Source organism: Cladophialophora bantiana (assembly GCF_000835475.1).
Source record: "Cladophialophora bantiana CBS 173.52 unplaced genomic scaffold supercont1.2, whole genome shotgun sequence".
Taxonomy (NCBI): domain Eukaryota; kingdom Fungi; phylum Ascomycota; class Eurotiomycetes; order Chaetothyriales; family Herpotrichiellaceae; genus Cladophialophora; species Cladophialophora bantiana.
Window position 1 is genome coordinate 922,700 of NW_015971576.1, and position 27,972 is coordinate 950,671.

The 27,972-nt window shown below is 51.9% G+C and overlaps 10 protein-coding genes across 10 annotated transcripts; 3 read left to right on the plus strand and 7 right to left on the minus strand.

The window, feature by feature from the left end:
• Positions 1–1,644: 1,644 nt before the first annotated feature.
• Positions 1,645–3,783, plus strand: Z519_01336 (uncharacterized protein; the record flags this gene model as incomplete). Its single annotated transcript, XM_016759093.1, has 8 exons — positions 1,645–2,483; positions 2,543–2,569; positions 2,635–2,860; positions 2,923–3,050; positions 3,154–3,209; positions 3,302–3,462; positions 3,527–3,557; positions 3,632–3,783. 8 exons carry the CDS (start codon positions 1,645–1,647, stop codon positions 3,781–3,783), a joined length of 1,620 nt encoding a protein of 539 aa, XP_016624421.1.
• Positions 3,784–4,419: 636 nt separating this feature from the next.
• On the plus strand, positions 4,420–5,373 carry Z519_01337 (uncharacterized protein; the record flags this gene model as incomplete). The annotated part of the gene is made up of 1 exon (XM_016759094.1): positions 4,420–5,373. The coding sequence occupies one exon, from the start codon at positions 4,420–4,422 to the stop codon at positions 5,371–5,373; it is 954 nt and encodes a 317-aa protein (XP_016624422.1).
• Positions 5,374–6,583: 1,210 nt separating this feature from the next.
• On the plus strand, positions 6,584–8,428 carry Z519_01338 (uncharacterized protein; the record flags this gene model as incomplete). The annotated part of the gene is made up of 1 exon (XM_016759095.1): positions 6,584–8,428. The coding sequence occupies one exon, from the start codon at positions 6,584–6,586 to the stop codon at positions 8,426–8,428; it is 1,845 nt and encodes a 614-aa protein (XP_016624423.1).
• A 760-nt stretch (positions 8,429–9,188) lies between these two features.
• Z519_01339 (uncharacterized protein) lies at positions 9,189–11,285 on the minus strand (the record flags this gene model as incomplete). Its single annotated transcript, XM_016759096.1, has 5 exons — positions 9,189–9,360; positions 9,569–9,876; positions 9,967–10,418; positions 10,478–11,054; positions 11,157–11,285. The coding sequence occupies 5 exons, from the start codon at positions 11,283–11,285 to the stop codon at positions 9,189–9,191; spliced, it is 1,638 nt and encodes a 545-aa protein (XP_016624424.1).
• Positions 11,286–12,500: 1,215 nt separating this feature from the next.
• On the minus strand, positions 12,501–13,024 carry Z519_01340 (uncharacterized protein; the record flags this gene model as incomplete). Its single annotated transcript, XM_016759097.1, has 3 exons — positions 12,501–12,528; positions 12,590–12,760; positions 12,864–13,024. 3 exons carry the CDS (start codon positions 13,022–13,024, stop codon positions 12,501–12,503), a joined length of 360 nt encoding a protein of 119 aa, XP_016624425.1.
• A 1,863-nt stretch (positions 13,025–14,887) lies between these two features.
• Positions 14,888–15,568, minus strand: Z519_01341 (uncharacterized protein; the record flags this gene model as incomplete). Its single annotated transcript, XM_016759098.1, has 1 exon — positions 14,888–15,568. The coding sequence occupies one exon, from the start codon at positions 15,566–15,568 to the stop codon at positions 14,888–14,890; it is 681 nt and encodes a 226-aa protein (XP_016624426.1).
• An 823-nt stretch (positions 15,569–16,391) lies between these two features.
• On the minus strand, positions 16,392–17,453 carry Z519_01342 (uncharacterized protein; the record flags this gene model as incomplete). Its single annotated transcript, XM_016759099.1, has 1 exon — positions 16,392–17,453. The coding sequence occupies one exon, from the start codon at positions 17,451–17,453 to the stop codon at positions 16,392–16,394; it is 1,062 nt and encodes a 353-aa protein (XP_016624427.1).
• A 712-nt stretch (positions 17,454–18,165) lies between these two features.
• Z519_01343 (uncharacterized protein) lies at positions 18,166–19,883 on the minus strand (the record flags this gene model as incomplete). Its single annotated transcript, XM_016759100.1, has 2 exons — positions 18,166–19,589; positions 19,649–19,883. 2 exons carry the CDS (start codon positions 19,881–19,883, stop codon positions 18,166–18,168), a joined length of 1,659 nt encoding a protein of 552 aa, XP_016624428.1.
• A 345-nt stretch (positions 19,884–20,228) lies between these two features.
• Z519_01344 (uncharacterized protein) lies at positions 20,229–21,467 on the minus strand (the record flags this gene model as incomplete). Its single annotated transcript, XM_016759101.1, has 1 exon — positions 20,229–21,467. One exon carries the CDS (start codon positions 21,465–21,467, stop codon positions 20,229–20,231), a length of 1,239 nt encoding a protein of 412 aa, XP_016624429.1.
• A 1,300-nt stretch (positions 21,468–22,767) lies between these two features.
• On the minus strand, positions 22,768–27,937 carry Z519_01345 (uncharacterized protein; the record flags this gene model as incomplete). Its single annotated transcript, XM_016759102.1, has 7 exons — positions 22,768–24,927; positions 24,978–25,724; positions 25,798–26,069; positions 26,132–27,202; positions 27,255–27,456; positions 27,509–27,559; positions 27,614–27,937. 7 exons carry the CDS (start codon positions 27,935–27,937, stop codon positions 22,768–22,770), a joined length of 4,827 nt encoding a protein of 1,608 aa, XP_016624430.1.
• Positions 27,938–27,972: the final 35 nt, after the last annotated feature.

The window sequence follows — 27,972 nt, forward strand, 5'->3', positions numbered from 1 at the left end:
AAAGGTCAAAGGCACCAAACAATTGTCAAGGCTGAATGAGATCAAGGAGGTGTCATAGACTGACTACTTGTCCGCTCAATACCTCAGACGCATACATGTCCCTTTCTCTTTAAAGATCCTGTGGTGGCCGCTACAAAGTTCTCGGAATAGCTAGTTCCGGAATGATCAACGATATACCTATCTCCACGGGGGCTTCTCCAGACTTTTTGCAATGCCGCAATAGCCCCTGTTTTGAAGTCAGCTCGAATCCACGACCCGTGGTTCACGAAATGCCGCGTTCGAGATCCGGTCATCTGAGGTTCGGGGTTGGATGAGCTGCCATCATCTCTTAATAATTGAAGCATCTTTCCTCCCTAACGATTTTCGGCTCCCGCCCTCAGTTCTAGAGAAGTTCGGGGGAGAAATGGGCCAAGATGTTCCGCACTGGAGGCATTCACTCCCGGAGCTTCGTGCCGCGGAGGCATGCGGATTGCCATTCGGAACCCCACGAAACTTCTGGGAAGGTAGTTTGAATGAACGGGATCTTGGTGTTTCTCGAGGAACGTGATGTATACAACAAGGAGAGGAATGAATTTAGCAAATAGCTTATTACCTGGTCCACTACCCATGACGAATGCAAGGAAAGGCTGGGTACACGCTCATGTGCGCCGTCATCTGAAAGCCCTGAAACACCCGCACTCAAAGACTTACACAGCAAGAGGGAAAGAAGGATGTAATCTCTCGGATGTCTTGGAGCATCCTCGTGTCGAGGACTCAGTGGAGGAATTTGTACAGGGTAACCGGTCGCTTATTGATGAAGGGGGCCAAATAGAACTGGATAAGCCTCAACCTCTGGCGCATAGGGTGTTAGACGAATCCCTTATTCTGTCCGAAGAGGGACTGTTTCTGATCCCCAGTGATAGTTGCATACTTGCGTGATGTACGAGAAGGTAAGTCAGTCATAGACTACTAAGTACAAGGGGGAGAACGGCCGAGCCTGATAGGGGACTGATGTCGGAACCTCGAGGGAAGAAACCTTCCAAAAGCGGCGGCACTGAACGCCAAATGCGGCTGGAAATTTCCTTCCCCCCGCGTTGTGCCGTAGACCTTTCTCGTACTGTCGCCACTTATTTCACCAGGAACCAACTCACATCTTCCTCTCTAGAAGCAAAAATGACGCGGTCATAACAGGCGATGCCAAAGGCTGCCAAGTATTGAAAGCCGCTGTGTCATGACGAGCTGCGATGACCAAGCCCCATCCCCTGGACGCTTGTCTCGATACGTCGACTTTGCGCCCCGTCCTGTCCTGATGGAAGAGTTCGAAGAAGCCAATTCATTGCCCACAATCTCCAATCAGAGCCAATGGAACTGAATTGGAACACTAGAGGCTCGTGTCTCCCTAGTCCTAAACGCTCCCTGGATCACGACGATCGGGGTAAATTGCCTGGCTCGCGTGTTACGTGCTTATCTTTGCTAGACCCAGGCTGGAACATCAGCTCCAGCTCCCTTATCAACAAAACTCTATTGGTGAGTGATGAGCCTTTTTCTTCTTGCACCATCGTTGAAAGATCGGCCCGCTATATACAAGTTTCATCAAAAAGCATACCATGTTTGATGATGCGAATATATTGCTCTTAATTTACTTCCCATCCTTCCCGAGTCAGAATGGAGCATGAAAAGGTCGCCGACGATCATCCACGCCCAAGAAGGTCTGGAGGACCCGATTCAAGGCGCCGGTCGAGTCTACTCGACGTCCAAGATGACGATCTCATCAACGTCTCTGGCCATAAACAAGAGCTCGACCGCCTCTTCAGTTCCTTCAGCATCGTGTCGACAGCCATCACCACCGGCAACGTGTGGATAGCCCTCGCCGGGACCATTGCCGTTGCTATTTTCAACGGCGGGCCCACCGGCATAATCTACGAATTCATTGTCGTCTCATTTTTCTACTGGTTCATCGCAGCCAGCGTCGCCGAGCTTGCATCTGCCATTCCCTCCTCTGCGGGAGTCTATCACTGGGCCAGCGTCACGGCTGGCCGTCGCTATGGCCGTATATGCGGCTACCTGGCAGGATGGTGGAACTTTTTCGCATGGATCTTCGCCACTGCCGTGACCTTGCAGATCACGGCAGCCATCATCATCACCATGGCTCAGCTCAACGCCTCAAACTACGACTACCAGCGATGGCAGGTCTTTGTGGTCTTTTTGTTCTGTGCCTGGCTTTTCGCGGCTGTGGTGCTTTTCTTCAACAAAGCGATCCCCCTGCTCGAGCAAATCGGTGGATTCTTCATCATTGGCGGCTTTCTGATTACGGTGATTGTCTCGGCTGTCATGCCGCACGTGCAGCATAGGCAATATGCCACTTCGCACCAAGTGTGGGACTCGTTTCTCAATTTGACTGGGTATAGCAGTTCAGGATTTGCTTTTCTACTTGGAATGCTGAACGGCGCGTTTGCTGTCGGAGTGCCTGACCTCACGAGTCATTTGGCGGAAGAGATGCAAAAGTGGGTGATGGTCACATTGCTACCAGAGAGTTAATTGCTGTACTGACATGATCCGACAGTCCAAGCAGGAACATCCCAGTAGCAGTGTAAGACATTGGGCGTCTTTCTCCTTACCGCCGTTTCCTCCTACACGACGCTGAACCAATTACAGGCTCTGGCAATACATTGTCGGCTTCCTCACCGGTCTGCTGTTTCTAATCGCAGTGCTCTACGGCCTCACCGATCTCGATAGCCTTTTCGGCACGCCCTACGTCTTCCCGCTCGGCGAGATCTACCGACAAGGCACAGGAACCAGCGCCGGGGCGATTGGACTTTTATTCCTTGTCCTCGCACCAACAACAATTGCGTGCATGGGATGTTATCTGACGGCCTCGAGAGTAAGACATGCAAATCTGCGCGCGATTACAAGGGATGATTGATTCTGATCACGACCTCGTAGATCTTCTGGACACTGGCTCGTGATCGCGCCACTCCTTTCGCCGACTTCTTCTCCAAGGTATCTCCGCGTCTAAAAGTCCCTGCGAACTCGATCGTTCTGTGTGCGGTGATTTGCACAATTCTTGGATGGTAAGGTACCTGACCTGACGCAAAAGGGGAGCCTTTTTTGGGGGTGGAATTGGTTCCTCGCCGTCAACATGTGAAGACATCGCCTTGGCTTACAAGCTCCCAGTATCTACGTCGGCAACCTGACGGCCTTCAATGCCTTCACAAGCTCCTACATCGTCCGTAAGTACCTCCCACCAAATCTGCTCCCGCTTCCTTCCCATTCTCGAGTCATTGAATCATCGCAAAAGATTGTTTCCTGACCCTCGGCACAGTCTCCATGGCTTCATACCTTTCCGCGATATTACCAAATTTGCTATCCAGACGAACAAGAGTCGTTCCAGGTTGGTTCTGGATGCCCGGCCCGATCGGACTTGTGGTCAACACCGTATCGTGTCTCTTCATGATGGCATTCATCGTAATTTTCTGCTTTCCTGTGCGTCATCTCCCCCTGCACCTGGTGGCGTTTATGATAGATAGGATGCTAACCGCCTGTGCAGTTCGCCATGCCTGTCGACGCCGAGACGATGAGTGAGTCTTTCCTTGTTTTTTCCCCCTTCTCTTCCTCATCTGCTGAGATCGGACCGACGCTGATATTTGTATAGACTACACATGCGTCATCTTTGGGGGACTCACTATCATCATGGGCATGTTTTACCTGCTTTTGATGAGGCAATATGATGGGCCCCAGGTGATCATGCTTGGAAGAAGCGTGGAGATGACGGCGCAGGAATACAGGAACTCCATTGCCGCATAATGGCAGCACTGATCGACAAAGCCATATCTGGAACTCTACAATTTTGACGGTCGATTGGTACACGTGCGTTCCAAAGCCATTTTGAGCTCCGGGCCCAAATTATCCAGAGTTCACCCGGTCTCGAGCTCTTTCTGTAACGTCAGGGTGCGCGCCATTTGCACTGGACAAAGCTGGAAAAGCCAGTGGCTGAAGCGGCTTGTTTGGGGCCTGCAACTTCTTTGTTCTTTTTCGACCAAGACAATAGTTTGTGGTGGCAATTTCGACAATTATATTCTCTTCCCTGCACTTTCATTGTTTCAAGGTATGTGTTCTTTGTTGAAAGCCAGTGATAGGCCCTCTTTTGTTTCTATATTTGGCGGACATGGCCAACATGGATAAATCTATTGTTATATATTTCTGAACATATAAGTCTCTCACATTTGTGCAGATGATTCTGCGTCAGTCTCATATGCCCTGTTGTTATTTGAAGTCAGCCAGTTGTTTGAATTTCTCCTCGACAGTTTTTCATCCATGCGTGCACCCAGACAAGCGTCGCCGTTATCGGCAGATTTGGAAATACCTTGTCCAATCCTTCAATCATTGTGCGAAACATCAGATGGTAGGGCACAAGGAGTCGCGTCGGACAAAGTGTCGCGGATGGACAGCATCCAAGAAGAATCTACAGAGCCAGACGAGGACCCCTGGCAACCATGTTTGTATACGCCTTTGGCAGCTGTTGAGAAGATCCAAGACAACTGCACCATTCAAAGGGGTCAGTCTGAAGCAATTTCCGAGTATATTCTGAAGATCCGAGAGGCCGTAAAGTTGCAGGGCCAAAGGCTGGAAGAGGAGCGAATGCAAAACCAGCAACCAGAGGAATGTGGGCGCGAAAGTGAGAAAATGGACTTTCACATCAAAGTTAGCAGCAAAAGGATGCCGATGTCGCTGCTCAAGAGAGCGAGGGAACGCGGAAGGAACATGGTATCTGACATCAATTCCCGAAGCAATAGGGAGTCAAGTGTTATTCCTGAGCGAACAGCGGGCAATTCCGCACATGCCGAAGTGACGCCCAAGGGACAGAAGCACACGGCGCTCCCCCGAGTCTCGGAAGCGAAAAAGGATGTCTCTATCCTCAAATCTCAGCAAAGGAGGATATCAGTTGTCTTCTCTCGGATGCGGACAAAGTCGCCTGAACAAGGCCAGGAAAAGCCGAAGATCAAGAGCAAGAATTGTAAATCAACTTACAGTGTTGCGGCAGGGGAATCCCCAGGAATGAAGCATGCCGCATCCTTTGAGAAATCGTATGCCGACGATGACGATGGTGACGACGACAAGAGTGACGATGGCAGCGAGGCTGTGGGCCTCCTCTCAGATAGAGGGTCAGCCTCGTTTCGGTCGGACAGCTTTGATGCGAACCATTTCTATACGCCAATGGTTCCCTCTGGATTGCGGCGCGATTATGAATATCGCCTTCATAGATCCCGGTTCAGGCGTTCCATTACTTTTTCGAGAGAGGTGGCGGTGAAAAGTGTCCGGAAAGCCAGAAATAATGTCGGCAATGCTCTGAGCGCACGAGCGAAGATGAGTGGATGGTCAAGACTTGAGCATTGATGTACACATTGCCAACAGGCGCTGATCTGAGTAGGGGACTCAGTAGGAGAAATACTGGAAACGCCAATGCTGGGCTGGCCGTGTTCACACAAAGCGCTGGATCTTATGGAGGGGTAATCGTAGCGGCGGGAACAGGACTGAGACAACTCTCGGATTTTGACAATGGAGAAGGTTGGAAAAGGTGGTAGCGACAGTCAGCCTGCTTGGGCAAGTAGAAAGGCCCCAGCCGAGGGCCATGCAAGCTTTGCGCCATCTTGCAGGCTGACCAAGCGCAGGCAGTGGCGCTGTTGGTGCTCCAAGTGGATCGGTCCAAATTATTCCATATTCATCCCGCCAGTCGGGTATCTTGAAGTTGATGGAGGGACTCTGTAACACTTGGACTGTATGGCCTCTTTTAGCAACGGAAAGCATCCCTATCTCACCACTGACCAATACGTGGTGCACTCTCAGCGGACAATGGCGAGATTGCCGTATGTTGACCATGTGCTGTGTTGGTGCGCTCTGCTGAAAGGGGGAAACAGCATTTTCCTAGACAGGGATTTGCCAGAACCGCACCGGGCGTCTGCCACGACTTTTGCCTAAGCGAACCCTGTAATGAAACGTGGCGGCTAGAAGGGCAGAGAAGGAGAATACGAGGGGACGAGGAAGGGAGCGATTCGTCCGCCAGTCCCCGAGGGCGTCCGATCGGGGTGTTGTTCGTCGTCTCTCATGGAACGGAGGCATGGCTCCTCAAGATAATTGCTGCAAACAGTCAGCACACCCAACAAGGAGACATCGACGATGGGACATGATACATCGAGAGTAAAGAGAATTCAGCATGTTCATGGGGAGCTTCTGCAGAGGTGCATTTGAGATCGTGGTGGGCAGTACGAACTGGGTTTGTGCGCATTCTTGGCGCTGGCACGAGCTGGTGCGGAAACCGCTTTTGAACAAAGGCTTCAACCTGGCCGTCGTTCTCACTGCTCCTTCCAACTCGCCAACCCAATGACAAGATCAACCCCTAATCCAGCCATCCGCGGCCATCCTCGCCGAATCACATCTCCTCTGACGCAACAGAGCTTCCAGAATGCCATCAGGATCCCTGTATGCTTCAGCACAGTCGGCGTGGTCTCGAGCCCATATTAATCAAATCGCCCGTGTCATCAACCAGACTGTGTGATATGGGTGGCCTCAAGATCTTTAGCCTTGCACGGGGTTCGAAGAGACGACGATGTCCAAAGACGACAATAATAGTGATGATAGGGCACCGAAGCCATATAGTGGCCCGCTTCTATTCATCAACAAGACCTCGGAGACCCTAGGTAGAAGTCGAGACGAGAGTTTCACTATTTCCTCGCATGTGTCCAAGACACATCGCAAGTGGTTGAAAGAGGAGAGGCTCAGGCGACTGCATGCATCTAGCAGCAAGGCTGTGGCTGCTCAGCGATCTATTCTTCCAGCAGCAACATCGCGAATGCCTGGGGTTGGTCCATCAACTGACGCCCCAGTGGAGGACCACTCTGTACCTAAACGGACAGTCACCGGCCCCGATGAACTGCGAGACGACGGTAGTGCCTATCGCGCCATTGTACACCATTCATCGGACGAGGAGTTTCGTGGCGACGAGCATAGTCAGCCTGTTTACCCATTTGAGGAGAGCAGCCAAGAAAATATTGACCAACAACGAACGGCGCGGTCCGGGGTATGGAGCAAGCGTACTTTGGCAATCAATAGACCCTCTTTGACCTTTTGGAAGGGCAATTCTGACCCCTTTTCGGCAGCTGCAGTGCCTCTGACTCCGCCAGACCATGATATCATCCGACAAGCTCAGCGGTTCTTCGTCTTCGTGGCCTGGCCGGACAAGACAAGCGCCGTGTGGAGGGCCCCAATAGCTGACACTTCCAGCTCCCACATCCATCTTCGCAAGATTATTGCAGATGAAGCTGAACTTCATGCCATCCTTGCCGCTGGCTATGCTGTAAATGGAGGGCTTTCGAAGCATGATGCCAAGAAGTCTATGACCCGGCAGCTGTTGCATAAAACCAAAGCCGTGTCGCTCCTTCGAGATCGTCTTGCGAAACATGGCTTCTCACCTAGCGTCACCACGTTAATTCGCCTACTCATTTCTCTTGACTTTCACGTATCCGATGATGAATCGGCCCTGGTTCATTTACGTGGCCTGTGGGCCATGGCGTCGACAACACCAGGAGTTTTATTGGATGCCCAAGAGCTTCTCCTGATCAGTGACGCTTGGATCTCTATATCACTGTTGAAGAGACCTGAAATATCCCCGGATCGTTACGATCCCGGGACGCGCTCCCAACATCCCTTCGACAGAGCTCTTCGAGTGCTGGAAGATGAGCATGGCATTGCTGTGACAGCCGGTGCCAAGAGCGCAGTCCGCGAGGCTGCACTGGATGAAAAGATGTGGAAGCTGTTGGCCGGCGCCCACGAGATCGTCAATACAAAGATGATAGTGGACAAGATCGGCGACTCCAAATTGCAAGAAGAGGTCGTGCATTGGATAAATAGACGAAGCAGTGCCGTTACTGGATATTGTACCACAGGATATGTCAGTGCAACCGAACTAGCTCAATCCCCAAAGCTGGATCAAGCAAACAAAGTCAAGCAAACATTGATAGCCGCCGCATGCCTCTGTGCGATGATGTTCATGAACCTCAAGTTCCTGGACTTGCCGCACAATTACAATTTCAGCAAGACCTGCCAAAAGATCGAGCAAGTCCTTCGCGGTGTATCGCAGTCATTGGCACGAGACAGCCAACCAGCGCAGGATAGCGACTACTTGTGGCTCTTGTTCCTGGCCACGATGGGCAACGACATTTTTACAGCGAGGGGCGATATCCCCTATTCAGCGTGGCCGGCCACAGAATTTCACCGAGTGTGCGAGCGTCTGGAAATCACGGAACAGCAGCATCCAGCAGCAACAGAAATCCTCCGCCGGTACCCGTACTACGCGGAAATGGACATTTTCATCCTCGAACTGCTTGCACAGAAGGCGCCGCGCCGACACATCATACCCTGGTCGAGGTGGTGTGCGATCCTGAATCATGCTTGACGAAGACAAGGAAGAGGAGGAGATTGGTGAGGTAGGTAGGTGGATTTGGCGTCCGTGGCGGTATTATTGGCATGACTCGTCGAGGGGGTAGGAAATCATGAATGACGAATGATTATTGGCTATGCTTTACAAGACGTCGCGCTGATTAGGACCTGGACTGGACTCGCGGGGCTCGGGCTCGGGGAGATATGCACTATATGCACGGCAATGGCGCAGAGGGCGAGAGCGAAGACGACGGAGCGCAATATTGATATGAGCCTGTCCGTTTGTCTGTCGATCTATTATGAAAAACACACCATCGAGATCCGTGATGGAGCCATGTACGGTTAGTGCTTGAAGAACAGCCTAGTACTTCTGGTTCCAGGCTCTCTTACCAACCTACCTACCTACCTACCTACCTACCTACCTACCTAATCCTGAGGAAACTGATTGAACGCTTGAAGCTCTCTGAGGATCCCTTTCTCTTGACATGTCACATGTGATATCTTCGCAGAGTCTGTGGGGGAAAAAAAACCCAGAGGCTCTTATTTATTTATTTGTTTATCTATTTCCTTTGTTTCGATTGTTTCATTCTTCCTAGCTCGAGACTTGATACTTCGGACTTGCAGCTCCAGACTTCGGGGTTACCCTTAAAGCGGGCGATGCCTTAAGAGTTCGTAATTTCATGCCTCAGACTCTATGCTTCACGCTCCAGGGGGCTCCCATCCCGTCCCTTCGGACCCGTCCTATCATATTCCACCTCATTAGGTACCTAGGTATTCTAAAGTTTATCCTCAAGGTAGAACGTGCTCATGCGATACTGGCTTTCGCCATCATACTGCGCCAGCTCCTCGAGGGCCTGTTTCCCTTCGCGCTCGATCGTCTCCTTGATCTCGGGTGTCCGGGGGGTGATCCGGCATTCGAACGGTTCAGGGCGCATGTTGAGGCCGTTTCTGCGAGGGGAAACCGTCAGCGCACATACACACATACCGCACACTCTCGGAAAACAGAAGAGGGAGGAGCGAAGACGGGAATAGGACTTCTATCTTCTTCTTTCCCCTTCTTTCAGCCACTTGGCGGCAGTAGAAGTCTGAACAAGGGAGAACAGGAGGAACAGGTGGCGCGTGGTGAATTCAGGTGTACCCCTCATGCGCAACTTACGTGTATGCAAAAATATCCACGGGGATCTCGTTGCCGTTCTTATCTAGGGCTTTCTGGATGTTAAATCCCCAGAGTATTCTGGCCACGGACAGGAACGTGCCCTGTTCAGCTAGGCCCTGGCCGCTGCAGACACGTCGGCCCCAGCCAAAGGTCATGTAGCCTTTCTCGTTCGGAAACGGGCGGTGAAGCGGGTGTCCCTCGAAAAACCGTTCAGGACAGAAGCGATCGGGCTCAGGAAAGTCGTTCTCGTTGCGATGGATCGCCCAGACGTTGCCCTGCACCCAGGTGTTCTTGGGGATGTACCAGTCCTATCCACCACCACCAAAGTGTCAGTAGGAGTTCTCGTATGTATCATGAAGTAGTTGTATCGCCTCCTGCGACAAACTAGCCTTGCTTACCCTGTAATAGTCATCTTGGATCGGGGCATGCGGTTGACCTCCGATTATCGCGACAGATCGCCATCTAAAGACTTCCTTCACAAATGCCCGGATGTAAGGCAAGTCATCGTCCAAGGTGGGGCTGCGGTACGATCCAACCACGCGGTCAAGTTCCTCCCACGCCTTAGGGAGGACCTCGGGGAAGGCACAACAGGCCAGGATAAACGTGATGAGGGTGGAACTTGAGGTGTCGCTTCCGGCCCCGAAGAGATTTCCGTTGAGGGAGGCAATTTCCATATTGGATAGATTATACTTGGGCGCCTCGTCGAAGATCTTCTTAGCGTAACAGGTATCGCCGTTGTTCTTGCGTACTGCTTCCTCGGCAAGAGCATAATAGAATGAGCGACCACGCCCCTTTCCCGCTCCAAGCCCGCACTTCCAGGGTGCCATCCAGTTCGGAAATTTCGAAAGCCCTGCCGCTCCTCATCAGATTTCGATCCCATTTGATCCACTAGGGGCCAATTCAACTTACACGGGAATGTCTCCATTAACATTGGAAATGTCTTGCCGGGGACGTTCAATTCTGCAGCTCTCTGCATGACAGCAATGACTTCAGTGATGATGGGATCCTCCTTGCTCTTAATGCGACGGTTAAAGCCAATGATGCTCACCACCGACGCGGCGTAGCGCTCGAAATGCATTACATAGTCGGCAGGATCTCGGACCAGATCCAAAGCCACGACTTTGCTCTCGTTGTTCTGGAACCCACTGTAACTGCGAACGTGCTGTAGACCGACGCCCATATGGGTCAATTTTCGGTGTAGTCGCCATCGGTCGCCATAGAACATGGAGACAATGTTCGACTGCCCCATTGATAGCTCACCGAAGACAACCATACGTGGCCGAGATGAATAGATGCCCGCTCGCTTGTCTAACATCTCGGAAGCCGCCCAGGCATCGCAGATCCATACGGTGGGGTTCCGGCCGATCCAGTATGTGATGACGGGAGTCTTGTATTTCTTGGCGAGTGTCTCGAAATAAATCCACGGCTTGTTGTCTGGTAGCTGGAATGTGTTGCCCACGATCGGCCAAGGGAGCGGACCAGGAGGCTGTTGGGAGGGGAATTGTCAGCGAAAACAAGTACCGCTCACTTTTCGGGGTTCTGTAATGATCGGGAGCAGAGCTTAGCAGAGTGCTATTGTTCTTCTTACCATCTTCCTCCGCAGAAGGAGCATCCGCGCATAGTCGGCGATGAGAGCGAGCAGACCGAAAAGCGCCAGGCCAATGGCGATTTGGCTGGCGCTAGGGGCTGCATGTTGGAGATGAAGCATTACACCCATGATTGATGACAAGCCCAGAGGAAATTGCACAGCAGTCTCAGACCACCTCTTTATGAAACCAATATCAAGGCGACTGTGGAAGGGAGCTGGGCTTTATTGCGATCACCAGAGGGATTCGTACCAAAAGCTTGGGTTGTTCGAAGCTGCAAATCCATGATATTCCATAATCCGTATCGGCAGCAGCCCGCACCGCAAGAATTCTCAGTTCTCGGCATTTGTGCGAAAGTAACTCCTCACCCGGCTTGCGTCCCACTGGCGGCGAGAGGGTAGAGAGGGTAGAGTGCTATGGTGGTTTTGGGAGAATGGACTGGTTTGCTGGTCCGGACGTGGGGCTGTGTCCACTTGCGCCTCGAGGGTATCTTCAGGAAGTGCAGGCCCCATCTTCTCGGTGGCGCACGTGGAACCAGCTACCTAGGTTGCGAGGTGCGGTGTGTGGTGTGTGGTGCGAAGCGGGCGGAGGAGCGAGGAGCGAGGAGCGGGGAGAAAGATGGAAAGGGAAAAGGAGAGGAATGAGGAGAGCTGGGAGAGGTCAACAGAGGCCTGGCCGCCGACCCAGCCTTGCCGTATCAAGCGAGATGAGGGGAAGTGGCTTCGGTGGTTTTCGGGCGACGGAGGCGACTTCAGCCTGATTCCCCGCGATATCGAGTTGACGATTCAGTCCTTGTGCGGGAATTGGCCGGTCATGTGCTTTTGTCCCTTCTGATACAACAATGTGCATAGCCATCTGGCTTGCAGTCATGTCGAGTCATTTCAAACATGCGCCTACCAGAGCTGCTCCACCAAAAGGCCCAGAGCTGTCTTTCCCTTTTGCCCTGGGATCCATGGTGTCCAAGTGCAGAGTACTCGGCACCTGGTTCAAAAAGAAATAACAGTCGTTATCATGTCGGAAGAATAGTATCAAATACTGTACTTGTACCCTTGTACCTCGTTGTACATTTGCTTGAACCTCCCTGGCAGAAGCGGCGTCAGCGAATGGCACAGTACATTGACTCCATACATTGCCCACCGCCGCCGCCACCACCATCGCCCCGCGCTTTTGTTCTTCCATGCAGCTTCCCCATCTGATCATAGATCCTGGATACCCGACACTGGATGTCGTGCACCTGCATCTTCGGACACGCGAATCGCCGGACTGAGCTATATAAATAACCTTGTATCTAGAAGATCCGGCACCAACCTACATTCACTCACATATGACTGATTGTTTCTGCCTCTTCACCCAAACCTCTGGACCTTCTCGACACTGGTCACTCAAGTCAGCGCCGTGCTGCCACACAGGATGTCCAAGGGACTTGGCCGCTTACATGGAGCTTTTACGCTCTGTTCGGGATGCAGCTGTAATCTCAGACGGCGTCCCGCCTTTGCCTTCACGCTGTTGCTTCGCACATAGTGCTCTCTGTGACGGCAGAAGAGAGTAGTCTGGCTCGAGTGGATCCACGTCAAACTTCAGGTTCGGGTGGCCCTCCTCGTTCATTCTGTGACGAACAGTCAGCTTCTATTCGGCTGGAATGGGGAAGGAACAGCAGCGACAGAAAAGGGCAGAACTCCAGCAAGGGACAAGCGTAAAGGATGACTTACTGCATCTGATTGCTGACCCGTCTTTGAGCGATTTCCCTGGCAATTCTCATGGACTCGTGGTCGAGGTTGGCCTCGGTCGTGTTGTGATGCGTCGCTGCATGGTTTTCGCGGTCATCGATCGACATGCTCCTCTCTTTATGTTTGTTCTGCAGATGATACATGATGCTGTTCTATGCGATTGATGATGTTACTGGTGGTCAAAACGAGAACCCCGGCAGGCAATATTGGGTTTTGGGAATTTGGATAAGGCTACTTCGCCAGAAGGGAGAACATCCATTATACCAACGACTGAGCCATGTTTCGTTATTTTCAAGTGCTGCAATGCTGCATATTGGCCTGACTGGGGATTACATCACGTTGCATCATGATGTTGGACTGTGGTCGTAAGGTCATATCAGCAAAAGCATCAGTTGTAAGCTGCTGATATCAAATAAGTAAATGCACGTGCTTTCAACCAGCTAAAACATGGACTGCACATTTCGCTGAGGGTATGCAGAGGCTCGCTGAATTGCTTTATCGGTGCTGAGGGCCGATCCCTCAGGTTCTCAGTAATCCTTGTAGGGTATTGTGCCGAAGCGAGGCTGAAGTCCTTCGGGCTAAAATCTCCATTCGAAATCGGTCAAGGATCTGCATGACGTTGCCGTCGTTTGCCACGCTAGAAGTTCCTCGATGTATTCAAGGCCTTCATGCTCCGTTCGATCCGGTATGGTCCGAGATCTGGCGAGTTTGGTCTGCGATATGTTGATGTCAGAATGCCCTGTCTTCATTCGATCTCAAGATCAAAGTCGACCAAAACAGGTGCCCTGGACCGCACCAACTGCAGACAAGCAATTGCTAACTTCACGATCACAAAAGATTGGCTGTACTTGGCCAGATCGAGACTTTTCATGTCTGAAAGTGAGCCGTTGTCAAGTCTTACTCTAGACTTGACTTTAATCTCCTGAAAGGCTTCGACCGTTGTGGATGCTGCTCGACGTCATAGAATTGGACGACTTCTCCAATTTGTGTAGCATCACTCACTGGTAGACTTGGGAGGGACACCCTTGGCGCAGAGTTATTCCGTCCTGTATTCCGGAGATGTTTGTGTCAGGTCTGTCAATCTTCGCAAATGTTTCGTCCAACAAGCCCGCCATTTTTCCATGGTCCGTGGCACAGAGGAACACTTTACTAGGACTGGCTCGAGCCTCGACCAACTTTGAGCGAAGAGTTCCTTTTAGAGAAGCAGGTTTGCCTGTTCCCGGAAATGGCCTTGTCATGGACAGACAAAATCAGACGCTGCGACTGCCAACACGGTCAGGTATGGGATGCGCTCTCGATCCGCAGTTACCTCTTTGCAGTTGCTGGGCTGGGTCAAGTATCTTGTCCATCCGTGAAAACCCGGCATGAAACATCCTCATGAATGTGAGGATCATTCCCAAGCAAATGTCGGGTTCCCATTGGTACCTCTGTCATTAAAAGAGCTATTTGATCTGGGTCTGATTCGGTCTGAGGAATGGCTTCCGGACTAACAGAAACCTCCAAGTGGGGAGGGACAGAGGGCGGATTTCGGACTTCTACTAGTTAAGGACAGAAACGGTGAATAGCAAACTGAAGGTCCAGTTATTATTTAAGAATGGAGTAGAGGTATTGAGCTAATAGTGTATGTACTGGCGAGCTGCCTCGCTGAGTACTTGTAGGCATTTGGGCTGCGCAGTTCAGCTTCAGCTGCAGTAGCGCAGTTGGTCAATTGCCCCACCGGAGGCCGGTTTGCCAGCTGTTGCCCGCTGCCGCCCACTGCCAGCTGCCCGGATCAACCACGAACTTGTCCTTCTCATCCATACACCGATCTTTCTCAAAATAAATCTAAGCTTCAGTTTTCTGCCCGCGCGTGTTCAGGCCCTGCCTCACTCGCCGCCAAATGGAAGAGGAAGACCCTCGCTACCCGCGGGTGAGAAGGGCTGTCCAAACAACCACCTGAGCTCAACGCTGCTTCACCTTCTCCCTCTCTCTCAAGACCAGCATCAAGCTCGCTGACTCGAGCTTCTTCACAGCCGAAGTGACAGATCTCCCGCCTCCTTGATCAACTCCCAAACGTCGGCCTTCAGATGTTGGTCATCCACGAGCACTGATGGACGTACTTCCCCGTCAAATTCATACAGCACCATTCCCGCTGGCAATGTCCCAGGTTCCTCGAATTCCAACAACCCTTTCACAATCCGATATCTCACCGAGCCTCGAAAACCTGGGAGAGTCGTGTACTTATCGTCAAGAGCCTTCCAGATGGATTCGTCTGCAGTCCTCGTCTGCACACTGAGGATGTATCTGGGTCGGCTCGTGCTTCCAGTGCTATCATCGATCTTGCCCACCGTTTCGTAACTCCGCAAAGCGCCATACCAGCAGCTGAATGCACTCCCAATCGACCCGTCTGGCTCGGGAGGCAACAGCTTGGAGTGTCTGGGCATATCGTTGAATTCTTTGCTGGCCACCCAAGCTACATCGCTCAGCTTTACTAAAGCGAGGTTGGGCCATCGTGTCTCAACTATACTCTTCTCAGACGCTGACGGCGTGACACGCTCTGCGAATTTCGGATCGGCGTATGGGTCGGCGGCCGGATCCGTGTTTTTGTATCGGAGAAAAAGGCCACCGTTACCAGGACAATCCAGGACATCAACGATGTGCTCCTCATACCACTCCTCGATAAGCGAGGTGGGTAGGTCTTTTCTCATGATGCTTGCAGTTACCCATAATAACCCTGGAACCGGACCTGTCGACGTTGCCGAGGTCGACGTTGACTCGACGGGAGAGGGAGTTGATGACATTGAGCTCTTCTTCTTACGAGCGTTGTAATGGGTATATTGATCTGCTGATTCAGAAAACAGTTCGGGAATGAGTCAGACGAGTGGTCTTCCCCACTCCGAGAGAAACAGCAGCTTCTTTTATGCATCGGAGGATTTGTCACATTCCACTTCACTTGCCGAGCCCAGGAGGTATTCGGTACGATTTCTTCATTCACTTTGATGGACCCGTGCCCCTTCACCTAGCCGCACCGGGGATATGGGAATGGCTCACCCGTATGTGTCACTGAGAGGCTCCCCAGATATAAGCTTCTCGCTAAACCCTGGGGCTTGCTTCACCGGGATTTCACGTGCAGTGCCAGCACATCAGTGCATCAGTGGGCGGCCTTCCCTACCCCTCTCCAGCACAGCACCAAGAATCGAGCGGACCCAGCGTGCAGTAGCTTCAAAGAATGAGTGAAGTTACGTGTCAGGTGAGTTAATCATTATCTCGTTACTTTGGTCCCCATGCGAGTACGTTCTGCACATCGGATATCACCCAGGTCTCGGTGAAGATGTGCTCTGCTCGAGTACTTGTTCAACAGAACGAATAATCATGTCCTCGAGTCGAAAGTTTCACTGTCAACATGTGAGTGATACACACACGCGCCATCAAGGCTCTGTGATTTAAAAAAGAAAAAAAAATTCCACTCTCCGCTTACCAGCTCAAAGGGAAAGCAATGCTGAGGAGACATTGCAAATCCTGGCCTTGATTCTAAGCGAAATCAATCCAGACCCAATACTTCATCCACCTGAAGCCTTTTTCAAACCTGCCAATGTGCTTCCGCTCATCGTCATCGTCCCCCTCGTCTCCCTCCGTCTTGCTGCCTAATGCGTTCTGATCTTGCGCTTGAGCCTCGCGCTTGTGCTGCGGCGCTTCCAACTCCTCCCTGACGCGATCGTCGATGTTCCTGCCCAACATGACTGCCTCGACCTCGACAGCACGAACCTTGTCCCTGGTCGGTTCTTGGCGGACGATCTCATCCCACATCTTCTTCCAACTCGCCTCGTTGTGTCTGTACCGCGTTCCCCCGCCCCTGCGACGGGGGAACTCGCCGGGGTTCTCGTTGCCCACCTGGCACCCGCAGATTAGCACGCGGCCGTGCGTGGCGGTCATCAGCTGCAAGCACCGGCGGGCCATGACGACCTGCTCATCCCAGTTGAAGAGGTGAAAGACAGATGTGGCGTGCAAGATGCCGACGCGGCCGTCGCACTTCCTGCTCAGCTCGCTGTCGGGAGAGAAATCGAACACGTCGGCCGGGGCGACGAAGTGTTCGGCGCGCGGGAACCTGTCCTCGTCCCGGAACAGCGCGTATCCAATGTCTATGAATTCCGGGCGCAGGTCCGCGCCGTAGATGCGCCGGGCGTCGCCACCGTCAAAGATTAGCTTGCGGATGTCCTGCCCCAAGCAGCAGCCCAGGTCCAGGAAGATCCAGCCCGGGGTTTCGTTTTTGCCCACCACCTCGGAGGCTTCCTCGGGCTCGGGCGCTTTTTGCTCCTTGGACGACGCTAGCATTGGCAGGATGTGGCTGTGGTACAACGGGTGGCTGGACAGGTCGAGCTCGAGGAACCGCCACCGCCCCAGGCACGGGTACGGGTGCGACTTGAACGCCCGGTCGCGCACCGTCTTGACATGCTCCTTCTGTGCCTCCGGTGGGATGCCCGCGTACTCGGCCAGGAGCGTTGCGATCTGTGCGGGCACCTGTTCCAGCTCTGGTTTGTAGATCTGGTTCGGGTACGTCCCCCCGCCAGTGAATGCTTGCGGATTATCGGACATTTTCGCGAACGATGGCAGATATGTCTGTATGTGTGAGACAGAAAGAGAGTTAGAGCGTGAGTGTGATGGAGAAGAGCTCTTTTGTTGGTCGTCGGCTCAATAGAGTACGGATTCAAGCCGGTTTTTTCATTCTTCTCGTGTTCTCTATTCAGTGGTGCCGGTAAAAGCAGCACTGCTCTTCAACATGCCATGGCGGATAGAGGTTCAGATATCTTTTATGAACTCTAGTCAAAAAAAGAAAAAGAAAAAAGTAAAAGCGATTGAATATGGTTTGATTGAAATGAATCAATTGCGTTGAAGCCCAAAGTACCAGAGACACACTATCACAGATGCGGAAAGAACGGAAGGAAACGCAATAAATACGTTGATACCGACTTCCCGGCTTGCTGCCTGGCTGTTGCGCTGTGGCATGTGGGCTGCTCCGCATCGGGCATGTGCCGCGAGGTGGTTCGCGTTTTGGTGTAGAAAGGTCTCGAGTCACGGCTTCGTCGGGCCAGTCACTGGGCAGGCGGTCGCTGATGGATGTGTGTGATACATGGCGATAACTTGCATCCAACACATAAACGCCGAGGTGAGAAGGTGTTTCTGCATCTGCATCTCTCAGACGAATAACGCCGAAACGACCGAACAAAACGCCGCACAACCATCACGGTGTGTACTGTGTAGACATGCCGGGCTTGGACATGGGTCGATGGATGATATTAGGTATGTATCAATCCAAGATCCACATCTGCTTCTTCACCCGCTCCTTTCCACCAACACTGACTTTTGCCCCCCATGCGATATCAATATCCAAGGACCTCTCCTGGCCTTGCTTCTTCAGATACCTCACCTCGCCAGCGATGCAGTCCCCAGCACTGAACTCGTCGACAGGGTCCTTGATCAGGAAAATCCCTTGCTGCCAATGCGTCGCTTCGGAATGCGGACCGGTTGAAAATGAGATCAGACCTTTTTCCTTGGCTTCGGCGGCTGTCATACCGGTCGTGACGATTCCATGAGCCCGTGACGTGTTGAAGAAGATGTCGAACCAGATGACGAATCCTTCCAGGATCTTGAATCCCTCATGCCACGTTGTCTCGAATGGTTTGGTGAACGTCAAGTCATCCACCCGGGTCTGATGCAGGTCAAGTTCGAGGAACGCGACGCTCTCGCCAGCAAGTTCCTTGTCGTTCGCCAGCCGTATGAGGACTTCTTCATGCGCCTTCTCCAGCATTGCGGTCATGTCAAAGCCGTATACGTCGCGCCAGAAGTCAATGTGTGAGGCCTTCAAGTCCGAGTCTGCAAGAGGGGTGATTCGTAGTGTCGCGTGCGAAGGCACCATTAAGCCATCCGGGGCCAGATACTTGTCGCGCGCATAGATCACCGAGTCGAGCATGGACTCATACAGGAGACAGTAGCCCATCCACTCACTTACAATCACGTCTACCTTGGGAACTGGTAGAGTGACCTCCTCAATCTTGCCCTTGACGCACTTGACAACGTCCTGCAGACCGTTGTTGAACACATTCTCTCGAGCCTTTTGGATGATGCCCGAGTTGTCGACCGCAATGACCAACCGCGCACCGGCTTTAGCGCAGAACATGGACAATATGCCGGTGCCACAGCCAACGTCCAAGACGACTTTATCTTTGAAGAGATGTTTGTGATCGTAGATGAAGTCACGGTAGGCGTCGGTGCGTACGCGATCCTTGATCATTGATTCGTGGATTGCATTGTACGAGTAGGAACGAAAATAATCCTTGTCAAATTCCTCAGCATTGTTATCGACTTGTTTTCTGATACGTGATGTTGCACCCTGAGCAGAGGCACTCGCCTCCCGTGTAGGTTCTGACTGTTCAAGGCGGTCTAGTATGGCATCATGCACCGCCGTTTGATCAGCGAAGCCGTGAATCCGCAGAGTCACAAGTTGTTCTAGGACTTTTTCCTGTCTTTCGATTTCTGGAGGCGGAGCTAGGCTGTCGTTCTCTTCGAAAACATCTTCTAGACTATACAGCAGCGCATCATCCTCCAAGACAGGCTTGAGATACTTTTCGTCATCGAACAGTGCCTTGGAGGAGACATCAGGCTGCAAATTGCCCGCCTTGACCTCCGATCGGATGTAATTGACTAGTCGGACGAGTCCTAGATAATCAAGACCTAGTCAGAGCGCGGCCGTTAGCATAATCCCGTTTGCATGAAATATATTTCATATTCACCGAAATCTTGCCTTAGTTTCCAGAGGTCGAGGCAATGGGTGTCTCGGCAATAAGCAAGCATGCTCTGTGGGTCGCGAAACGTGCTGTCATCGACTAAAGAGACGATGGTTACAGGCTCCTCGTCTGGCTCGACGTCTTCCCAGCCTTCATCATTGGTTGTATCGAGAGGATCCGACAGGGAAGACGAGTCGCTCGCTCCGTCCAAGTGAGCATGAGGCTCTGTCAAGGCGGCCATGGCTGTCTAGCGAGGGTTGAGGGCTCGCATCAACACCCTCTTGTCAGATCGGGGCCTCCGGGATGTCCTACTGTGAGGTGACTTCACTCTCAAAGATGGAGGCTCAGCCAAGTTTAAGAAGTCGAGGGAGATGGGAATCAAACCAGACACCTCAAGACGCCTGAATGAAATTTCAAAAGACGCCAAGCCGAAGGAGAGGGTTGTGTGTCATTTGAAACAATAGCAATGGCGAGCAACCTTGGGCTGTTCACCTTCCAGCGGTTATGTCTTCGCAATTACCTAGTGTTTGCATAGAAGCTCAGATCGATCTGTCTATCCACATTGCACTGGCCGCTCCCCCCATCTCTAAGACCTGTTGCTACGGATCCAGTTTTCCACTTCCGCCTTGAAGTCAGGTTCGTAAAGCCACTGCAAGTCGAACTCATTCTGCACAACCTCACCTGCCGGATCAGAAGAACGTGTGCCCTTGGGCATCCTCCTCAGGTCAATCTGCTTGTTCAGCTCCAAGATCTTATTGACCCTGTCCTGGCGATAACCCTGCCAGAAGGTCAAAGCATTCTCGAAATTGACGCCCCCCGTCTTGGACGCTGCGAGGAGAAGGGAGAACATGTACACGTCCTCAAACGCTTGATTGATTCCCTGACCCGCACTGGGCGGGATGGCATGGGCAGCATCGCCCAGGATCACGACCCTGCGCTTCCGGGAAGCCCACCTTTCCAAATGCGGGATGACATAGAAGGGCCAGACGTTGATTTTGTCGTGCGGAATCTTCGCTGTGGCAGTGACGGCGACTTCGCCAAAGGCTTCCGCATCCTGCTTCAGGAACTTGACCAGACCCTCTTTGTCCGCGAGGAAGTTATCCCATCCCTCTCGGCTGAGCTCCTCCTCAATACGCTTCTGCTTTCCGAAGAACATTTCCGACGCGTCGGGTTTCTGAGGAGCGATGACAAACGCTCCCTTACCTTCAGCCGTGATGGTAAGAGGCTGGGCAATCTTTCCGTATGGGTAAGTGACTTGAGACGCCGGAACAGCTGAAGTGATGCCTGCCATCCCAATGAACTTTGGTTCGACGTCTGGGTAGAGATATTTTCGGACGGGCGAATGGATCCCGTCAGCTCCGACGAGGAAGGACGCTGTGGATTGAGTGCCGTCGCTCGATTCCCACACGACATGATCCTCGGCCTCGTCGACGATGCGGACGTACTTTCGACCGAACACCACTGGGATCCCGAGCGAATGGATCTTGGACAAGATGACGTCGATGAGCTCGTAGCGATAGCATCGGTTCGCTTGGTACCCATATTTCTCCTTGCCGCCAAATTCATATGTCTCGATGAGTTCCCCGTCGGCTTTGACAACCTTGAGAAGTTCAAAATTGTAGCCCCGTCCGCGGACGTCCTGATACACATCTAAGGCATCCAGGACTTTGAGGGCGTTGGGCGATAGCATGACGGCTCCACCGATGTTGAGAGGCGCAGGTCTCGACTCATATACGGTGCACTTGATGTCTTGCTTATGTAGTGCCAGGGCCAATGTGAGGCCCGAGAGGCCAGCGCCGATAACAGCCACTTCTTCGGTCGGCATTTTGAGCTTTGTTGTTGTCGTCGAGAATTTTGGTTATCTAAACTTCTGATTTACCCGACAGCTGAGATCTTTTTCGTCGATAACTTTCCTTTACAAAAACCTGTTTAATGACCGTGAGGGGGGACGGGGAAGAGATGACTGTCGAAAACTACCTTGAAGGCTTCATATACCTTTTGAGGCTATGTACGTGACGGGGATGTCTGTCGTTCAGGCCCCCCGTTGCCGGTTTCAGCGACTGACAGTCCGAGTAACATATTAACTCCTGCGGCACCGAATACATATGGGGGAACATCCCAAAACTTCTCGCCCTGGATAATACCGAGCACTACTCGAGCGAAGACATGACTGATCCCTCGTTCGGCGCTAGAGTGATCAACGTACGTCCGCGCTTACTCGTAATTATGTACTATCCAGTCCGGGCCAAGAGCGCTGGTGTATGGCATGGCATAGCATGACATGATTTCGTGGCGTGCTTGTCTTTGTCATCTATCCCTAACAAGCACTCGGAAGAATTAAGGGGGCGCTGAGGAAGACGAAGAGCATGCAGGGTCAGAAACAAGCAACAAGCAACAAGCAAAAGATGATCTGCTCGGTCCGAACACAAGCGACATAATAGTTCTGTCTGAGACGAACGAATTGAGCGAGTCCGAGCAGGGACGTTGCAACGACCGAACGCGATGGTCGTAAAGCATATCGTACACCTTGCGCATTCGGGAAAGAGATAGACCGGCTACGGAGATCGCTTATTTGCGCGGAGGTGGGGGCCGCGGACAAGGGGACGGCGAGGGATGATATGGACTCGGGGTCTGAGTCTGAGCAGGAATTTTGAACGAGCGACCACAGACTTCTCCGTAAATAACTACAGATTGAAAAGGACGACTCCAACTCCAGGGACATATACGGAGTACTCCGATGCCTGGGGACATAGCACGGAGTCCTCATACAGAGGTCGTCAGCGCCATAGCTTTATAGGTCCGTAACTCGACAGGTACGCGGTCCCAGGTCCGTATCTACCCAATGCGTGGTGAGTGTCGAACCTCATAGTGCCATTGTGTGTACTACTAGTACTATTAAATTGATGCTCAGATCGTTATGTGTCTGTCTGTTATACGGACTCGCTGGTTCTAGGTCTTACACAAAAGTGGTGACGGCACAAATTACTTAGTCTTTCTTCATACCGGGGACTTGTATACAAACTACCCACATCAACAGGGAAAAATGCATCGATTCCACATTCAACAACCTCCCACTACGCAAGGCAGACGAACAGAAAGACAGATGCAAGTCCGTGGCGCTTCTCCTACTTCGCAGCGGTCACCATCTGCCTATTCCACTTCTCCTTGACCGATGCCAACCAATCGACCCACGACTTCTTCTTGTCGTTGATCCATATCTCTCCGTCCTTGACGCCCTTCCAGCCCTCGATCGGGACCTCCAGGAACTCGTGCCGCGCCCAGCAGCACTTCATCCAGAACCCGTCGCCGTGCTCCGTGAAGTACTTCTCCTGGGCGGCGTAGCAGTCGGCGCAGAGGTCGACTTCTTCGCAGTCGAGGCAGTAGTAGAATTTGACACCCGGGAGCCACCTGGTCAGGGAGGGATGCTCGCAGGGGCCATTGCACGAAATTTCCCCCTCGATGAGGTCCTCTTTGTCCTGATCCTCAGGCTCGGGAACTCCACGCAAGTTGGGAAGTCCGTGTTCGTCTAGTCCTTCGGACACCACTCCATTGGGAGTATGAGGCTGAGATCTTGCATCGCCAGGCACTTCCGGCAACATGCCATCCTCTACCGGAGTATCGCTGTGGTGGATAGGATAGTCGCTGGCTTGTAGGGGGCTCCATGGTGCATCTCGAGTCTGTATCTCCAATTGCTCAGGAGCGTGGCATCCGCCGTTCGCAGGATCGTCCGAGATGACGAGACCGCCCACGCTTAAATGTCCGTTTGATTGATTTTCTTGAGGCGAAGCCTCATGGTCGACCACGGACGGATTTTTTGTCGCATTATCTTCGCCATTTCGTTCATTTTCTGCCTGAGTCTGCTGCGACGGGTTTATTCCAGCTAGACCATCGTGTTGGGCTTCTTCTGCAGCGACATCTTCCTCTTCTATCAAAATGATATTTTCTGCTGCAGGCTCATCGACGGCACGGAGAAGGCGTGGTTGTGAGTCGTCATACTCTCTCACCTCCGAAAACCACAGCGACAGGGCAATCACGGCTTCTGTTTTGAGGCCTGCAAACACCAAAACTTTGGCAAGCGAACGAAACGCGTTGCAATCGTTGGATCCGACCGAGTCCTCGAGATCGGCGATACAATATTGGAAGGCGCGCTCGGCCCAGACCGCTGCCTCTTTGGCGGCTTCTGGCCCCCCCGATTTTCTCTGCATTTTTGCCAGGGTGATCATCGCCCTAGCCAGATGCATCTGCTCGAGAGTGCCTCTCGGCACGGTGGGCGCGAACTCGTTGATCAGATTCTCCAGCTTCGCCAGGACCCTTTTCTTGGTTTCATCGGAATAAGTGAGGCTGAAGTTTTCGTAGAGGATGTCCACCATCGCCGGGAAGATGGACTGAATAAGACCCCCTTTCAACATATTAGGATCTGCCATGATGGCTACAATCATGCTGTCAAGAACTGCTTCTGCCATCTTCGTCGTGCGAGCGTCGTGTCTGTACACTATAGCTAGTCCAACCCGAAGCCTCCCAGCCGCGAATGGTGAAAGGGGCTGCCAGTAATCGATTGCTTCTTCCCATAATTGAATGAGGACGTCTACTCGTCGGGACAACACCGCGGCTTGTCGCAGACGATCGTCCTTGTCGGTCAAGTACTCTGACCGAGACAGCATCCATTCGCATTTGATTTGATGCGACTGTTGCTGAACTTCGTCAATGACCCTGGCATATTGTTTCCGCTTGAAAAATATCTCGACAATCATTGTTAGAAATTCAAGGATTTTGGAACTGAACTGCAGTGCGCCTGGTTGCAAAGCGTGTTTGCAGGTCTCAAGGGCCTTGTCGTCCTTGTCTAATTTGCTCCATGCTTGGGCCTCAAGCAAGTACGCCTCAGTACAGCGCTCATTGTTCAATTCAGAGCCGAGTGCTCCCTTCTCGTCGGTCCAGTGCTGGAGTGTATAGCCTGTGTGCTTTTGCACCATTTCCCACTTCTTCCGAACGAGATCGGGAGGATCATCATCGTTCCCTGAGTTGGCGTGGTACTCGGCTAGACCTAGTGAAGAATAGAACTTCTCCGGGCCTGGTGTATCCTTCAGTTTTATATTGGTTTCGTAGAGTTTGGCAGCTATGTCCCGGTCCACGGGAGTATTCGAATCGGTATTCAACAGCAAGGCTGCTGAGATCCTGGCCCGGGCTAGTTTCACTGAGTCTTTAAAACAGTGCTCTCGCCCATATTCCAGCATCGCGGTGGTCATTTTGGACATTGTCTCGGCCACAACATCCGCAAATATCCCTGTCTAAACAAAAGTCAGAATTTGGGGCTGCTTTACTGGACTTCGATCCCTACCGTTGACAGGGCGCGATAGGCAAGCGTATAAGGGACAACTGCATCTTGCTCAGTCACCGCTTGCGCCCAGTTCTCGAGGTGACCCCGGCCGAGAGTCTCCAACATCTTCTGTGGCGCCTTGATGCTTGCCTCAACCCACTCTCTCGCGCGAAATGACAGCTCCTCCTCCTCGTAAAAGTGCAGCTTCTTTGCCCAGACAAGTAAGGTACTGGCCCTTTCCCACCTCCGGAACATCGTGTCAGGACGAAAAGTATCGTAGAGGTCAAATTCCACGTAATCTCTCCCCTGGCGATCCAGAACTGCTTCGAAAACGGCACAGACGTTGTTGTCATTGGACAATACCCGCGACAAAGCTTCAACAACGTCCGCGCTCTGCTTTGGTGAGGTTTGTCGGATGTCTATATCCCTGAAATGCTCCATCAGACTGACCGTTGCGTACTCGCGAAACGATTGTCTAGGAGAATCTCCAACGGCATTCTGACCGCAGAGGATCTCACAAAGAGTGAGAAAAATATTCACTCTTTCTTGAATTGGATCTTCGATCATCTTGTTCTTGTTCGTTTCCAGATACTCTTTGAATGCAGCCTGTCGGAAGAAGACGTACTCATGCTCTACATTAGCCATGGGCATGGTATCTGTGTCGCCATATACCGTCGGTCGATTGTCCGCCGTCTTCTTAGTATAGAGCAAACTATAACCAGGGATTAGCCGTCGAACTAATTGGTTCGCTGTGGCCATGGCAGGGCCCTAGTTAATATCAATGCAATGTTCGGCACTGGTCTGCCTACCTGGACGACTTTCCCTCGATCTCACTTCTGACATCGAATTTGTCTGACGAAGTGTCAAGAGCCCAGAGATGTTCTAGTTGATCGACACGCAAAGGCTGCTTTGCGTAGGTACACCACGCAAACAACTTTTCGAGGCTCTTCTGGTCGTCGCCACTCCTCTTGGTTTCGGCCTTGACGATCTCAATCATTGTCCTGTAAAGCCATTCGGGGCTGTCTGCGCCTTCTAACTTGGTCATTGCGGCGGCCTCGTCGCCCCCGCTATCTTCCATGACACTGAGCATAAGGTCAACGGAGGACATGGCACCTAGGGTTGAGTACATCAAAATGGTGGTCTTGGACGCAGTGCGTTGGAAGATATCCACTCACTTTCTTTCCAGGAGTAGAGTTTTGCTTTTATCTTTTCCTGGGCGGCGGCCGAGCAATTTTTGAGGTTCTTGGAATTTTTGATGCGATGGTCGATGATCTTTGAGATGTCTCCTGCTGACTTGGTTTTCTCGTCCAAATCGATCTTGAGCAATGATTTCAGACCCAATTTCTCGTGCATGATGGGAGGTCCCGTCATCATGATGCGAATGCAGTGCCTGTCGCTATCGAGGGCCTGGAAACGCTTCAACATGTTCTGACAGTGATTCGGTTTCATCTGCTCGACACCGTCAAGGAGGATATAGCAAATCCTGGATGTTTCTGAGGCTTTCTCAAATTTCTTCAGGATCAAAGTTTTCCAAAGATATTCGATGCTCAGATCATCGTCGCCGCCTGTTGGCATCTTCTCCAACTCTCGACCCATGGACTCACAGAGCTTAGGGTCCTGCTCAGCAATTTGCAGGATTAGAGTAGCGAGGACGGCCTGGAAGGACTGTGAGTCCTCTTTCCCTGACTCAAAGAGGAAACATGCCACTGATGTGCTTTGCCGGCTCCCCTCTAGCTCGGCGGTTATCTGGTTAGACTTGGTGTTTGCTTGGATCAGACTGTAGTACCTGCAGGTCAGATAAGTCTTCCCAGCACCTGAGGAACCTGAGATGTAAATGAAGGGCGAGGCCTGACCGCAGAGCCACGATTTATAGGACGGTTCGTCCCTCAACCATAAGAAAGTGTCTGGGGCGATGTGGGTATTGATCAAATTCATTTGCTTTTCCATGAAACGCTTCGCGTCGACATCAAGGCCGCTGTCCTTGAAGGTCTTCATGATCCTTTCCACCGTGATGGATTTCTTTGGACCAAAAATTTGCTGCATCTCCGATGCCTTGAGGTTCATTCGTTGCAGCGCAATGACTAAGCTACTGGGTAGGTCGTCAATCTTTTTATTCATGTCAATGGTGACCTCAAGGATTTTAAGTGGCACTGTGGCTCGAAAGAGCAAGATGGCTTTATTGACTTCATCACACTTGTTCTGGATATTCTTATTTCTTCCCTTCATGAGCGCTGTGATGTACAGCCCTGTATAGTGGGTCAGAATTGATGGTGGCCGCCAGTTTCGACCACAACTCACTTTTGCGGCTATATTCTTTGAACATTTTGGTGCTATATTGGCAAAATTCAAACAATTTGAGGAAGATATCCATGAGGCGACTCGTGAAATGATCTTGCTGAGTGTGGCGGTCTTTCAGTAGGCCGATATCCTTGATGGCTTGGTGAATACTGTCGAAGGTTTCTTCGATGAGGTCAAAGTCCTCTGTCATATTTTTGGCCGCCTGTAGTCTGTTAGAGTGATCACTTGTTTGTCTCGTTTGACCCATCCCGAACCTGAATCATATAGGAAATCGTACCGGCAATGATCTTTGCAGGTGTGCCATACTAATGGTAGTCAGAGCGCGGTTGCAATTTGAAGGAGAGTCGGGAATAGCTCACGCCGTCTGGCACAGAATCCTTGAGAAAGTCAACAGTCCCATCTATAAAGTCCAAGCATCCGCCCACAGCTTTGACGACCTTGTCAGTTTTGTTCTTCGGATGTCGTGCTCTCTGGAACATTTTTGAGGCCTTTTCGACCCCGTCATCGGCATCTCCGAAATCGCCATTTAGTTCCAACGTTTCAATCTTGATATGATTCTCGTCGAGGAACCTCTGGACGGCCTCCTTCCACAGAATATCTGGCGTTTTGCTTGGGCTGCCGCTCTGGCCGGCTTTGGACGTTGATGCCTTGGTTTCAACCTTGGGGTTCGTGGGTTTAGCCATCATCCCGTGCTTAACTCGAATTTAGCCCATGCGAC